This window comes from Barbatula barbatula (assembly GCF_947034865.1).
Source record: "Barbatula barbatula genome assembly, chromosome: 20".
In the NCBI taxonomy this organism is placed as follows: Eukaryota; Metazoa; Chordata; class Actinopteri; order Cypriniformes; family Nemacheilidae; genus Barbatula; species Barbatula barbatula.
In genome coordinates, this window is record NC_136783.1 from 9,026,097 (window position 1) to 9,040,391 (window position 14,295).

A 14,295-nucleotide genomic window follows, 5' to 3' on the forward strand; every position below is an offset into this window, starting at 1 on the left:
ACAATTAGAAGACCTTAAAGGTTATTTTCATCCGTATTTAACCATCTTGTGTTATTTATACAGATAATTGTATTAGATGAGTGCTTTGTGAAGACCTTGTTTTAGATTAGGTGACACCACGTGGACACTTTTGGACATAACAGATAAAAGATGACTTTATATAAAGATTCGAACGCAGGTCATCAATTATATACAGGATGTAGAGAAAATGTGAAAAGAGAAACAAGGATCAGAAGTATGAGTTGCCATCAATATAGGAAAAGACTAAAACAAGAAAATTGTTGTTTATTAAAACAAAATATAGTAACAACGTTCTTTTCTTACAATAAAATGCAACAAATTATTTAAAAATGTATTTTGTTTTCACAACACATATATTCTTATGTTTTAGAATTTGTGTATGTTTTTATTTTATGTGTTTAGGATCACTTGACTGAAATGTTAATGCTCTTATAATAATAAATAATTTAATCTAAAGGCATTGTTTTATATATTTTCAAGTTTTTGTGGACAACAAATCTTATTTTTAAGAAAAAGGTTTTTTGAAATGTATTATTTGGACTTAATAATGAGAAAAAGGCAGCCAATAAGAGCCCAGAACAGATGGGATTACAACACATTATGTTTTTGTTGCCTTTGTGTTAATCTACAATCTAGAAAAAATAAGGGATGCACCCAGACCATTATCAGTATCGGTATCGGTCCAGATACTGAGCTCATGTACTCGTTAAAATGGACCGAAACAAAAGACCGATACCTCATGTGACAGTATTGACAGAACTGACAGACATTTGTTGTGAAATTTGCTTTGAAAGTTTGTGAAAAGCACATAAAATGGTTTATTTTGTCATAGTGTGTTTAAGGAGGAGTTATGTGTAATTATGGAGCAATTCTATTTGTATTAGTCTCACTTTGTTGTGAAAAGGTACAGGCATCGGTATGGCCGAGTAGCAGAAAAAATTGTATCTGCACTTGTACTAGTCCTTTAAAAAATGTTATCGGTGCATCACTAGAACAAATATTAAAAAGGAATGAATAAGTGATCCTATACCTTTTGAATAGCATTCCGATATTATATTCCTACCCATACAACTTGTCTCTCCAATTGTTTGGCATTACTGTAATGTATTTTTACAATTAAATCTATTTCATACAATAGTTCAAAGAAATCAATGTTACATTTAGGAAATCATTTTTAATGTGAATATACAGTCCAGATGAGATTATTATGAATGAAAATAGAATAATATGCTTCATTCTCAAATGGCTTCATGTCTTATTCTGCCATTTAGATAACTGCAAGGGAAAAAAAGGAAGAGCAGCTGTAGTGATTTCGCAGCAGTTCTGTTTAAAGTATATGCATTTGATATACATTAATCGAATGAATATTGAGACAGATGTTGTGTGGTGGTCTGCCCAAAGGGGCAGCTGTACTCACAGGATCGGAACAGTACTCATGTAGCTAATGCCACTGGAGAGCAGAAAGCAGAATCCAGCGAACCAGCTGAGAGTCAGCGGGTAGATGGAGGTGAAGAAGACATTAGACAAAAGTTCAGTCACAGCCAGAACCAACTGGAGCATCCCGAAAACTCGCCCTGAGACACAGTGAATAATTCTTAATAAAGAACAAAACAACATGATTTCCTGTGGATGCTGGTCTTCCTGCTAAGCAAGACTAATTTGGTCAACCAGCTTCTTTTTAAGACCATATTGGTTAACCAGCTAAACACAACACCAAACTGACACAGAGTACCATAGCTATAATATATTATGCACTGTGCATGAATTAAATTGATTTCTTAAGTAAATTTTTCTATTGTTTTGATATTACCATATTGTTGGGGATGCAGATTCTTGGACAGCATCGCTCGCAGTGTTGGCATGGGAGCGCAGGCCAACATCATGACACCTCTGGCTGTTTTAAACAACACATCTATGTAGAAACATGCTAGAAACCACAATTTCAAATCTTTTACTTTTAATGAGTGTGCCAAAAGGCAGGTTTCTTATACTGAGGTGTATTACCATACTTTACCTTCTCACTTCTTTCAACCAACATGTGCAATGTTACTTACATATGGGACGTTACTTATTTACACAATGTGCAATATTATTCATGTTTTTATGATGTATGGTATTTTAATTATAAAGTCTATTTGTATAGTGTATTTTGTGTAAATATTGTGAAAATGTTTTGTGACTAAAGTGGACTCAGAGAAACGCACTAAAGAATATTGACAATAAACACTTAAGACTTAAATTAAACTTTAGTGTTTATTTGACTGGATTTTATTTTATGTGGAGTTTCTAAAGGTATGATACCAGGAATTGTAAAAAAAATGTCTTCATCTATTCAATTCAATTCAATTCTATTCTATTTTTTATTTTTGTTTTTATTTTGTTTTATTTACACTGTGCTTTCCCAGTAAAGCAATATCAGAGACACCTGCTGGTTTGGAGATGTAATGCATGTCATTTGAAAACATGCCTACAGTACCTTTCAAGGCCCTCTAATAAGCTTATTATTCTGTTAACTCTAGTCAGACCATTGTATTATATAATACTTTTTTATTGTTTATTATCTTTTAATATATTTTCAGGTGGACTTACCCAAGAAGTAGACCCAACTTTCGATGGCAAATGCCATAATAGCCATCCCAGCGCAGTTGGATACAATGCCCACAAGAGTGAGCGCCGTGTCTCCAAACACATTAAACAGAATCAGGACTCCTAGGAAGCTACTGAGGTACATGGCACTGGTGGCAGCCCTGCCATATCCTGCCCACACTGAGTTCCAGCTCAGAGGAGGCTTCAAAACATACAGCTGAAGCACATTTTCTGCCCCAACCATGCCCACCATGAAAACCATCATGGCAACCATCAGCATCCCTACAGAGAACTTGTCCATCCTGTTCACACTCTCAGATTCTGGCAACAACGGCTCACTCTCAGATTCAGAACATCTCACGTCAGAGAGAAGAAACACGGAGTACAGCAGTGCCACCACACTGACCAGAATTGCTATCGAGAGGAGAACCGGAGGTCCTATCTGGTAGAGGTATCCAGACAGGAGACCTCCCACAACCCCTGCAACTCCAAAACAAAAGTCCACGATGTTCAGTTTAAGAGTGCGCTTGCCTTTCTCCGAGCTCAGGGCGGCCAGAGCGGCCACCCCAGCCCAGAACATTGGCCCGCCCCCACTAAGGCCGTGCAACAAAGAACCCAAGTACAGAAACTCCAAAGGAACCTCACTGTACATGAAGATGAGAAGCATAAACATGCCCAAAACAGAACCCATCTGAGAGGCCACCAGAAAGACTTTAGGTCCGTGATGGTCAGCGATACGGCTCAGAGGTATGATGGACAGCATAGCTGCCACAGAGGACACTACACTCTGAATAAGAAGGAAGCGTGAGGATAACGTCTGTGCTCGATCACTGTCTCCTGCTGTTGTCTTCAGAGAGTGGTTGTATATAGTCTGTGTGAGAGCCATCTCGAAGAAAGAGGTTCCCAGTTTATTGATGACCACCACTGGCTCCACTAAAGTCAGAATGATGCCCATTTGCTTGGCAGACACAGAGCTTATGTCTTGAGGACGTGCTTGTTATAACCTTAAACACAAATGGTAAATATGATTATATATTATTATGATTTTGGCTTAGCACTACTCCTTTTTTGCTGTTTCGTGATAAGTTATATTGATCTCTATAATTGTTGTTTTGTATATCTGAGAAAATTCACTACAGAAAAATACTCTCCACTTTCTCAATAATTTTAGTTACATGCAAATACAGACTAAATGTTCCTGTCTCACCAATATAAGATAAACTGCGTTGTCTTCACACAGGCAGAATTTTTTTGTTATTTCAACATTTATATTCAAACGATAATAGTTTAAATAAAATATGTCTAAAATAATACACACACATACATAATATAATACACAGATGTGTTTGAAAGTAAGAAAAACCCACTACACATACCCGCAGGATGTTATCCACAAATGGATTTTAAACAAAAGTAAAAAGCCTCACCTGACAACTACACCTGAAACATGATAAGATGTGCGATTAAAATAAAAGTGATTTTAAAGGAGACTTGTTTCTGCTTGTAAATGCTTCCGCGTGCAGTTTCCCATAAGATTAGTGATGCGACTCCTTTTTCATAAATGTAACATTTAAAAATCCATTTTTTTAAATATCCTCTCAATTCATTTCAGGGTGCTGGGTCCCTAGATACAACCATACTTTCTCAGTTCTCCTATGAAGTTTTATACACTTTTACAACACAGTACAATATGTTTTTTTCCTTTAGATAGTGGGACGGTTTTACTGAAATTTAACAAAAGCATGAATTGTGGGTTATGGCAGCATTTGTCACCCAATTCAGATGTCCACTCCACTTATTGTCCAGCTGCTTTGTTAGAAGTGACGCAGTGCCACCTGCTGTTGACTCTTGAGCTTGTATAGATGAAGATACAGATCGGAGTTAACACATTGCTTGGCTTCCATCTAAAATAATGAAAGATTCAGCAATGCATCATTTAATATACTTATCTTTCATTTGAATTATAAGGTTGAGATGTGTTTTCTTAGAGGGACCACAAAGGATGCACTCTATAAGACTACAAGTGGGCATTATGCTGAAAGATTTTGAGAACCACTGCCTTAAATGATTTAGCTGCGGGTATGACTTTTAGATCACATGAGTGCAGTTCCAGTCATGCCCAGGATGTAGGTGGACAGCAGGATCTAGTGGTTTACTGTGTTAAGGACAGCACAGAAGAGGAACGAGGACAAACAACACAGTGTTGAATCTTGCCTGCCCTAGACAGACAGAGGGGCAGTGTGGTTTAATATTATGCTTTTATATTAAGCTGATATTACAAAAAAAGACAAAAGAACTGGCAAATACAGAACAGTAACTGTTTGATCCTTCATTTTTTAAATAGTAGACAGCCTAACTTTGTTTTGTTTCGAACGAAAAAAAGGAAAGGACTGCATTCATAACTCCCTTCAATAATAACGTTGAATAAATGATGAATACTTGTGTGATTTATTTATTATGGTTTGTACAAGCAAATAACTTGTGCTGGCCAGTCAGCAAAGCGCCACATTCAGATGCCACGTCACCATGGAAACTGAAACATATTGATTCAATTAAAAGCTCACTGCACGGAAACAGTTGATACATTTTTAACTCTGCGTGAAAAGGTTAAACAAATGTTTTGTTTACAGAAGCAGACAATCAAATAACATGACTAGCATCCAGTAGCCTGTGTTCATAACATCATGTAATAACAGAGACATATTCTAGAGGGCGCTGTAGTGCCGGGGTGTCAAGACAATGTACATGTTTCTCTTCAGCATTGGACATATGAAGAACATCAAAATAACATTAAGTACAACTTTTTTTATAAATATCGCACAAATGTTATTCTTAGAATGACTGTCATTGTGTGATTGTGAGATATTAGAGGGTTTAGGATGTTGGGGATGAGATAGCTTGTCACAATAATATTTGCAAAGAAAGACATTTGTATTGCACATACTCTGATGCTTTAAAAATATCTGATCAAAATTTGTAAGCTTGTTTTTTTAGAAAAAAGCATATCTGTATAATCTGAATAAAAATCAGCTTTTCTGTCCACAGTCATTTATATACTAAAGTAAAGTATTTTGTAGAATCAATTTCCATCTATATAATCTTAATGTAGATTGTAATGTTTACCATTTCATTTTCTTATAAACAATAGAGCTAAAGATAACTATGGATATGTCATGGTTCTCATCAGTATAACATAGATTGTTTGATTGTATTGTGATATCCAGGTCCAGACTTTGCTTCGGATTTATTCCTGATATAAAAATCAGGTTGACCTGGGCTTGGTTTGGAGGTCAGTAACTTTATCAGCATATTGATGTTTTACTGTCTCACAAGACAAATTCACCTGACATGTTATATTAAATGCTAGTAATTGGCGAGGAAAGTATGAAGAAAGTGTTTACACAAGCTAATTTCATAAAATTCACCCAAAGCAGACGCTTTCCACACCTACACTTACTTCCTCCATGGCAGTCGTCTCTGAAAAGCCATATAAACTGAGGGTGACATTATAAAGAGCGGAGTGCTTGTAAATGCAATCAGGAATTCAACCTGCACCAGTTTCCTCATGTGTCGATGCTCTTGTCTTGGTGCTGATATTTTATGCCTCCTGGTTGGCGTACATGCCAGCCTCCCACTGCAGGGCTCGCTGGTTTTTATGCCTTGTTACACGGGTGGCTTCTACAACCTGTGGAGAAACAACAGTTACACCGCAGGATCAAACTGGATGTAATTCAAAATCCACTAGAGAGTATATCACCTCATTATTAATGTCATCAACGGGTTGTATCCCAGCGTACTGTGAGACAATGAGAAAAGAGTATGATTTGAAAAAAAAATCTATTTCTATTCCCATCCCTCGCACTTACAACAAAAAAAACATTATCTTGGAAACTATGAAGTATTTATTCCAAATCAGTATGTGGCGCTGTAATTTTGTCACATAGATACATTCAAAATGAAGAAGAAGACTTGGAGCATGCCCATAAACCTTGCACACTGGGGTGATAACATCATTGTTTCAGAAATGTACGGATTGGCTGTACACACGAAAACGCAAGGGGCTCGAAAATGGCGATACGATACAACATTTTTACGATACAGCTAAACACATCTCCGTGTGGATGGCCTCATAGTAAAGGGTACATGATGTGTCTCACATGTGAACTCATTTCTAGGGCAGTGTGAACCAACTTTTGACTTCAAACTACTCCCTAAAACATACAAAGTTTAGTATGAAATGGATCACTCACCGCACTTTCCTCCAGCTTCAGTTTGACCCGTCTGTCTTTAAAATCTTTCAGCAGGGTCTCAGACAGACCTTTCTGAGAGAGAGGCGAGGACACGTCGGCCTGCGAGCTGGAGGGCTTTATTGGGGTTACCCTTGAAACAGTAGGGGACACAGGGTTGGTGCTCCCCCAAGGCTGGGGTGTCATTATGGACATAGATGGCAATCTTGAACTGAGCCATGGTGAGGACAACTCTGGACCTTTATCTGGAGAGAATAAAATCCAGTCAGCTACTTCAAGGAGTCATAAAACTTGTGTTTCCTCATGTTCCATACTTTTCAGAAGTATGTTTACTTGATTCACTAAACAGACCGTTGCAAACTGCATATGAACTTTCGTATGTCTAAAGATACTGCACTGATGAGCATATTGTGACCTAATTTTATGTGAGTTTTCAGTTCATAAAATGAGAACACTGATACTACATTACTAACAAGAATGATATTAGATAAGACAATGCATTCGTACATTTGGTAACAAAGAGGCAATCTTTACAGTAAAATGTGTGTGTACATCTATGAAGTAAATGATTAATCATTCACCAGTCAAAAAGAATGTCATGCCATGGCTAAAGTTCAGAAACAAATTCAGTTGGCAATTCCTTCTCATTCCATGGTGCTGCTGACAGCCATAAACATTTAGCACACAAGTTAATCAGTTATGGATACGAGCTATGAAAAGTATTTGTCAAAAACTACCTGTCCCTCAATTAAGGAGAATATATGAAGAGTTTGGTTCCAAAATGACATAAATGAGATAAAAAAATACAAAAATCATTTTTTTGTTATGTTATCATGTTTTTATTGTATTTTATTGTGTTAGTAACCTGTATTATTGTAGTTATTGTGACTTAAATCAAAACAAATCCACTGCAGTTGGATTTCTATTTATTGGAATGCACATTTTAAAAACAAAATAAAGGCGTTTTCTCATTTTGGAACCAAACTCTTAATATCTTCCTGGTATTTTAAAGTGTAATTACACTGAATAGTTTTACCTTGTATTGATAATCTCGAAACAGCGGTGTCCTGACTCCAGGAATAATGATCCACTTCAATCAAGTCTTTTTGAGAAGTTTGTTGTGAGAATACCATTTCCTCACCACTGGTTGGTGGGTATATAGATTTGTTAGAAGTTAGCTCTACATTCTTGGCATTCTTCGAGTTATCCATGTCTCTGTTTGTTGGAAAGGACTGGGTACTCGACTCTCTCAGCTCCTGAAGCTCCTGTTCTCGCTTGAGATCCTGTTCGATTTCTTCACGGATGCTGTCTGGCGCATTCAGCAATTGAGGGCTCCAGGTGGTATGCTCGAGATGAGATTTATAAGTTGGGGTGTACCGGCTGTTTTTTGTGGGTTCTGGTTGGGACAGAGTATTTAGAGAGGATAATCTGTTCTTCCGTGGCATGCTGGTCCCATTCTCAGTGATCCAGAATGGTTCTGTCTTTGTTTTGAAAGTACTGGATTGGGTCTCAAAAATATTATCTTTAAAAAGCCTTATTTTAGAAGAGATATTTTCCACAGGACGTTCTATAATATGGGCTTTTCCATCTTGGTATTCAAATGTTTTACTCTCAGTGTAGTTTCTCTGAAGCGAAGATTCATCTGGATGCCGATGGGGGCAGCAAGGTGACAGAACATCCTCCGAGTTGGAGAGGTCACTTTTCTTTTCATGTGGAGGATCTTCTACAGAAGATGTCCTTTCTCCATTTGTTGGAGTCTCTTTGGGATTTGTCCTCAAAGATGTGATTGCACCTTCATCTGGTTGTGACTCATATGCCTTCCTCTTCGCTTTGACTTCTGCCTGCTCTTGGCTATGGAGACTTAAAAAACTGTTTTGGCTCTTTAGCCGTTTCTCATGCTCAAACCCTCTCTGAATGAGGAAGCTCACCCTGTTTGTATCTTTGGGTTTCGTAGGCTTAATCTCTGGAGACATGTATGCCCGAATTGGCTTGGTCCTGATCTCCACCATCTCTGAACTGTCCGCTCGCAAGATCCCCCTTGATCGCCGTAGGTTTTTTTCCCGTTCTTGGTTGATTCTGATCTCCCTTTCAATAGGAGTCTCCCCTTCATTGTGCGTTGAAAGGTTACTCCCAATTTCTGAAATTAAAGGGTCATTTGAAATACTTCCATCACTAACGTAACCTGCACTTCGGTCACCGAGCCCAGAGTCAACCTCGTCTCTGGCACTACTTTGAACTTGGTCTTCTGCGTCCTCAGTCGAACTCACAGTCTTAATTTTTGTCTCTAGTTGTGTTCTCAATTGGATCGGGTTTTCTTGAAGGCTTTTCTCTTGGCTAACTTGCTTTGATGGGAAGATGCTGGCTTTTGGGGAGAGAGTCCTTACTCTCAGTTTGGGGGAGTAAGTGAGCTGTTGGGGACTCTGCAGGAGGGATTTCTGCTTTGACTCTTCCATCATTATAAACTGCCGGCGTGCAGTGTTAAAATCAATTTGCAGATTATCTATAGAGCCAGGCTCCACCTTTACCTCTTCAGCCTTTGAACTGACAGGGGAGTAGCGCAGACTAAATCCATCCACAAGTCTTTGGGGAGTGCTACTAAGATCCAGATTTTCCAAGGCACTCCATTGTTCTTTAAGGACATGGTTTTTCCTAGGTGCCTGGTTCCGGATGATCTCCATTCGATCTGAATTATCCTCTTCTTCATTCCCTTTAGAGAAACCCTCGACATGATAAGGTTCGTCATCGTGACTTTCTTCAAACAGTCTCCCAGGCCTCCTTTCCTCCACGTACGTCTGAAGCCTAAAGGTGCTCTTATCCTTCAAAGTGTTCAGTTTAGCCTGCCTCTCAGGAGAAAGCATGTAGGCCTCATTCATCTCTGCCTCTGGGCTGGCCGGGTCATCTATGAAAGAATAAAACCCAGTATGTGAGCCGCTGCTGCTCTGGGTTCCAGGGCTGCTGGCATTGCTGGGTCTCCAATACTCACTGTCACTTCCATCTTCAGACACAGCTACCTGCTGAGCCTGGACCACCACGTCTGGTGTGTTCTCCTCACTCCTGTATGAAACCATCACAGTGGGCTGCATCCCGGTTACTGATACGCTTTCAAAGCTGAACTTTAGAGAGTCACTGTACCGACTGCTGCTCCACGGGTCTGGTGAATTTATTCGGCCAGTAGGGCTCAATATGGAGCGCAAATCTGTCTGCTCCAACTTTGGGGATAAGGGTTTTATCACCCAGCGCTTTGGTGTACTGGTCATGGGGACTGGAGGGGGTGGGTGGTTGTGGGCAGGTTTAGGAAGAGGTGTCGGAGAATGATGAGAATGGATCACAGCCTGCACCTCTTCTGAAGGATGTGTGCATGCATCATACGGTCTGTCTTTCACAATTGATGACTGCCTCTTTGTAGGAAAAAATAAAAACAGAGCAGAGTATCAGCTGAGCTTCAAAGTTACTGTGCAAATGTGGACAATGCTTGAAATATGTACTGTACTTTAAATGTATTTTACATTTGAAATATGTAAAACTGTCTTAAAGCGATAGTTCACTCAAAAATAAGAATTCTGTCATTACTTCACCCGCATATCATTTAAACCTGTATATGAATCATTCTTTTGTGGAACACAAAATATATAACAAAAAATATATTTTAAGAAATGTCTCAGTGGTTTTGTCAATGGGGGACATTTTTGTTTTGCAACCAACACTCAATCAAAATATCTTCTTTTGTGTTCTGCAGACAAAAATATTTAATTTTGGGTAAACTCTAATAGTCTTTATATAAAACTCCAAACTGGCCAAATGTGTAACACTACAAGTACTAGTAAATAATATTCCTACATGTAAACAAAACTTTGTGAATTTCAATTATTGTTGGCTTTCAAGACAACATTATTCATATTAAGTTGAAATGACCAGAGATCATATTATAGTTCTGATTAATCAACAACATTTTTTAGTTGAATTCAGACTAAAATTAAACATAGGCTTACATATATGAAGACATGATTTACATATGTAAAAGACCATGCTTACCTGCTACATGAAACTTTTAAAAATAACTCTCAACATGGGGAAAAACTTTAAGTGACACCACCGAGTACTGCATCAAAACAATAGATAAGACTGTCGCCCGTTCAAGCAAGCTTACGTAGTTGTAAGGGAGTTTTGCTCATAGACTGGCTGTCAGTGAGTGCCCATGTGTGACAGGGTGAACTGTGAACCCCTGATAAACTCAAAGCAGGACAGTTTCCTGGAAACCACAGCTCTCCTGTTGCTGATTGGCTCGGACTGTTTAAGGGGCGTCCCTAAAAAACTACGATAGCTTCATTAAATTATGACATGTGAAAAGCATGACACAAAACACTTGTGTCGTAGTGAATATCTAGTGCTTGCTGGAATATAAAATGAAACCTACAAGATAAAAGCTTTATAGCCATTTAAAAACTTGATCTTGTTATTCTAAAACCTGAAACAGTCGGCAATAGCAGAAAAGCAGTGTTTGGATAAATTCTCAAAATAACACAGTTTGTTTAAATAAGTTTCTTTTTTTCTGTCTGTCTATTTTTTACTTTCTTTCTGACAGATGTAACAGATTTTCTAAACAAATATCATAGGATTTATAGCCAGCCTGAGCAACCTTTAGCCTGTGGTGACAATAAAAGTCTTCAGATTGGTAACTTACTTTTTATATTACTATATACAATATTAGATTTGGTGTTTTTACATTTCCCATAAGCAGAATTTTCTCAATTTGAACAGTTTTAACAATTGAACACTATAAGAACAGAAGCAAAAATACTGCATATTTCAAAACCTACTGTTGTTTCAGATAGTTTCAACATTAACCAAACATACAGTCAGTCACGTTTTTCAGCACGTCATATATCTAAACTGTCCCACAGATATTTCTGTTAGTCCATTGTTAAAATAAACCTCATATATTTATTCAAACAAACTCATACATTAGAATATATATTCCACGTAGCTGAGAGCTAAAGAATATGACCAAACACTCACCCTCAGACATCAGTAGTGAAGTGAGATTCTGTAATGTCACATGCATCTCTGTTTTCACTGTTAAACTTTACAGACAAAGTTCAGCTAATATCACATATGCCTGAATAGACACGCCCCATACCCAGACTGATGGACAGTGTGCAAAAGACAGATAGATTGAGGCTAAACTATTTAATCCTTTTTTCAAGAAATAATCGGGACATGCCACGTTCATTTTAAAGCTCAACACTGAACAAAGTTCAGATAAAATGAAAGATATTTTAAATGGGCCTGAATATTAATTATTAAGTGTATGTGTGTAGTTTCAGTTATAGTAAAAAGGGATTGTGAATTCGACACAATGCTACAATGCATGTCATGTCGTCACACATATGCTGTGGGCAATGGTGGTCTACTTTTCCCAAATATGAAGAATGTAACTAAGAATACAGATAGGAAGGATAATATAAATCAAGGTCAAATATACCCCACCCCCCTTAATGGACAGCTATCCATGCGACCCCAAATATTCACTGAAGTGAGGATAACAACAGCAGTGCACTTTAAATTAAGTTTAAGTTTCATATGCGTAATCTTTGCTGTGCAATGAGCTTGACACCAATTCATCACATTCCTGAGTTTATTGCCAGGCCTCCACCAGCCTTTTTAACATCATCCAGAGTAACTGTTTAACAGATCAGTTTTATAACTGAGATTGTCCATTCACCTTTGTGAACATCAAGCGTTTTTGGGGTCCTGACACAATCCTGACACCTAGTGGACACAAACCAAGAACCAAGACAAGAGGTTTCAGTAGGCGGTTTTGGGTTAAACTGTGCAAGACTCAAGGAGACCATGGTTCTTGTCCAGTCTTAATGTTTTATACATTTATTTATTTATCTTATTTTAATTTTTTTTTAAATCAAGCAAAATTACAACCTGACAGTCTAAAACATGTTACACGCAGCGACCTGAATTTTGTATTTTAGAGGAAATAATATGTGGATTAACCAATTTTGCACAAGAGAATGTCATCATTTAATTCTAAATGGTTTAGACATTTATATGTCTTTAATTGTGCTAAACATAGTTATTAAAGATACACCTTAAAACCGACATTTTATTTCATTATATTTACCAATAATTGAAATTATATATAAACGTTTATTAATATTTGTATATAATATTTTTCTTAAATACTGTATATGCATGTATGTGTGTGTTTATAGACACAAACTTAATATGTACAGTACACAGATATATATTATATGAACACAAACTATTTTGGATGCAATTAACCGTTTGACAACCCTAGTATATATATGCATGTCTCGGTCTTATATACATATGGAACAAACTGAAACTATACAAATCTGAATTGATATATGTTGTATGTTGCCAAAAGATCAGGGCAATTTAGCTTTTTGATAGCCGTAACATACAAACAGATATAATTTTACAGCATGTGACAGGTGAGCCTACCTTAAAATCATGTTCCAGGCTCTTACACAGCACCTGCCAGGGAGGAGTGTATCTGAACATGCCTGTCCTGTGTGCATCAGTTAATGGTTTTCCTGCAATACTACCCGAGTTTCACACTATGCAGTTAACTCAATCCCGGCTGATGAGTCCAACCTGAAGAAGTTTTAAATTATGAGTGAGAGCAAGAAGGTAACTTTTATGTACCTAAATACAGAATCTTTAAATAGAACTAGATATCAGCACACTGAAAGCACTTGGTCAGATTATATGATAATGATTAAATACACTATCAAACTTCAATACATTTCTTCGATCTCAGTGATAATTGGACTTACCTCATTCTCTGGAGTTCCACAGGAGACTGTGTCTAATACTGATTTATCTTGCTAAAAAAAACCTGGCCCCAGCTCACCCCAGCAGTACTGCTGTAGGTGTCAGACCTGACACAAGTCCTCACCCACCACCCATAAACCCTGTGTTTTGAGCTCAATTGCTCTGGCAAAGCCCCACCTCCAATAGCTTCAATATGGCTGCGTGTTAGTGCTACCTATATAGTTCACAGCCACAACGTGGTCCAAGAGGTATCAGCTCAAAAGAAAAGGCCAAATGGGTACACGGCGTAACCTGGCCAATGTTTGGTTCCAGAGAGTTTCACTGCATGCAAGCCTATGTAAGTGTGTGTGTGAGTGTGCTGAGGGCAGGGATATCCGTCTGGAATACTGCTATCATCAGCAACCCCAGAACAAAAGCTGAAAATATCCCTCTACTATCCCATAATACACCTCATAGTTGTTCTGTAGCCTGGTCGTTTAGTCATCGACAATGGTAGTGAAAATACCACAGTGCTCTCAGATTAGTTCTGTGTTGCAGCTATGGTGTTCCTCAGGGTTTTGTACTAGGTCCATAACACTTGTTCTGATGGTACTCTTATTATGATAGTATTCTGATGTATGCGCAGATCTTA

The 14,295-nt window shown here is 37.9% G+C and overlaps 2 protein-coding genes across 9 annotated transcripts; both read right to left on the reverse strand.

Annotated features, from left to right (window-relative positions):
- Positions 1–1,434: 1,434 nt before the first annotated feature.
- LOC306909586 (solute carrier family 46 member 2) lies at positions 1,435–3,562 on the reverse strand (the record flags this gene model as incomplete). Its single annotated transcript, XM_079483456.1, has 3 exons — positions 1,435–1,595; positions 1,832–1,915; positions 2,611–3,562. The coding sequence occupies 3 exons, from the start codon at positions 3,560–3,562 to the stop codon at positions 1,435–1,437; spliced, it is 1,197 nt and encodes a 398-aa protein (XP_079339582.1).
- A 1,245-nt stretch (positions 3,563–4,807) lies between these two features.
- On the reverse strand, positions 4,808–14,009 carry misp (mitotic spindle positioning). Of its 8 annotated transcripts, XM_079483557.1 has the most exons (7): positions 13,667–14,009; positions 13,332–13,484; positions 9,838–10,252; positions 7,891–9,753; positions 6,858–7,099; positions 6,365–6,403; positions 4,808–6,292 (listed from the first exon to the last, which is right to left on the reverse strand). In XM_079483557.1, exons 2-7 carry the CDS (start codon positions 13,389–13,391, stop codon positions 6,206–6,208), a joined length of 2,706 nt encoding a protein of 901 aa, XP_079339683.1. In that variant the 5' UTR covers positions 13,392–13,484; positions 13,667–14,009; the 3' UTR covers positions 4,808–6,205. The 8 variants fall into 8 exon arrangements, with proteins under 8 accessions (XP_079339683.1, XP_079339681.1, XP_079339685.1 ...); XM_079483555.1 differs by having other exon boundaries at positions 7,891–10,252; XM_079483558.1 differs by lacking the exon at positions 6,365–6,403 and having other exon boundaries at positions 4,813–6,292.
- Between the last annotated feature and the right edge of the window lie 286 nt (positions 14,010–14,295).

Coding starts and splice junctions, on each gene's coding strand:
- misp (XM_079483555.1), bottom strand. CDS start 13,391: ATGTTCAGATACACTCCTCCCTGGCAGGTGCTGTGTAAGAGCCTGGAA. Junction 6,404..6,857: donor TGAAGCTGGAGGAAAGTGCG/GTGAGTGATCCA, acceptor ATTGTCTCACAG/TACGCTGGGATACAACCCGT. Junction 6,293..6,364: donor TTGATGACATTAATAATGAG/GTGATATACTCT, acceptor GTTTCTCCACAG/GTTGTAGAAGCCACCCGTGT.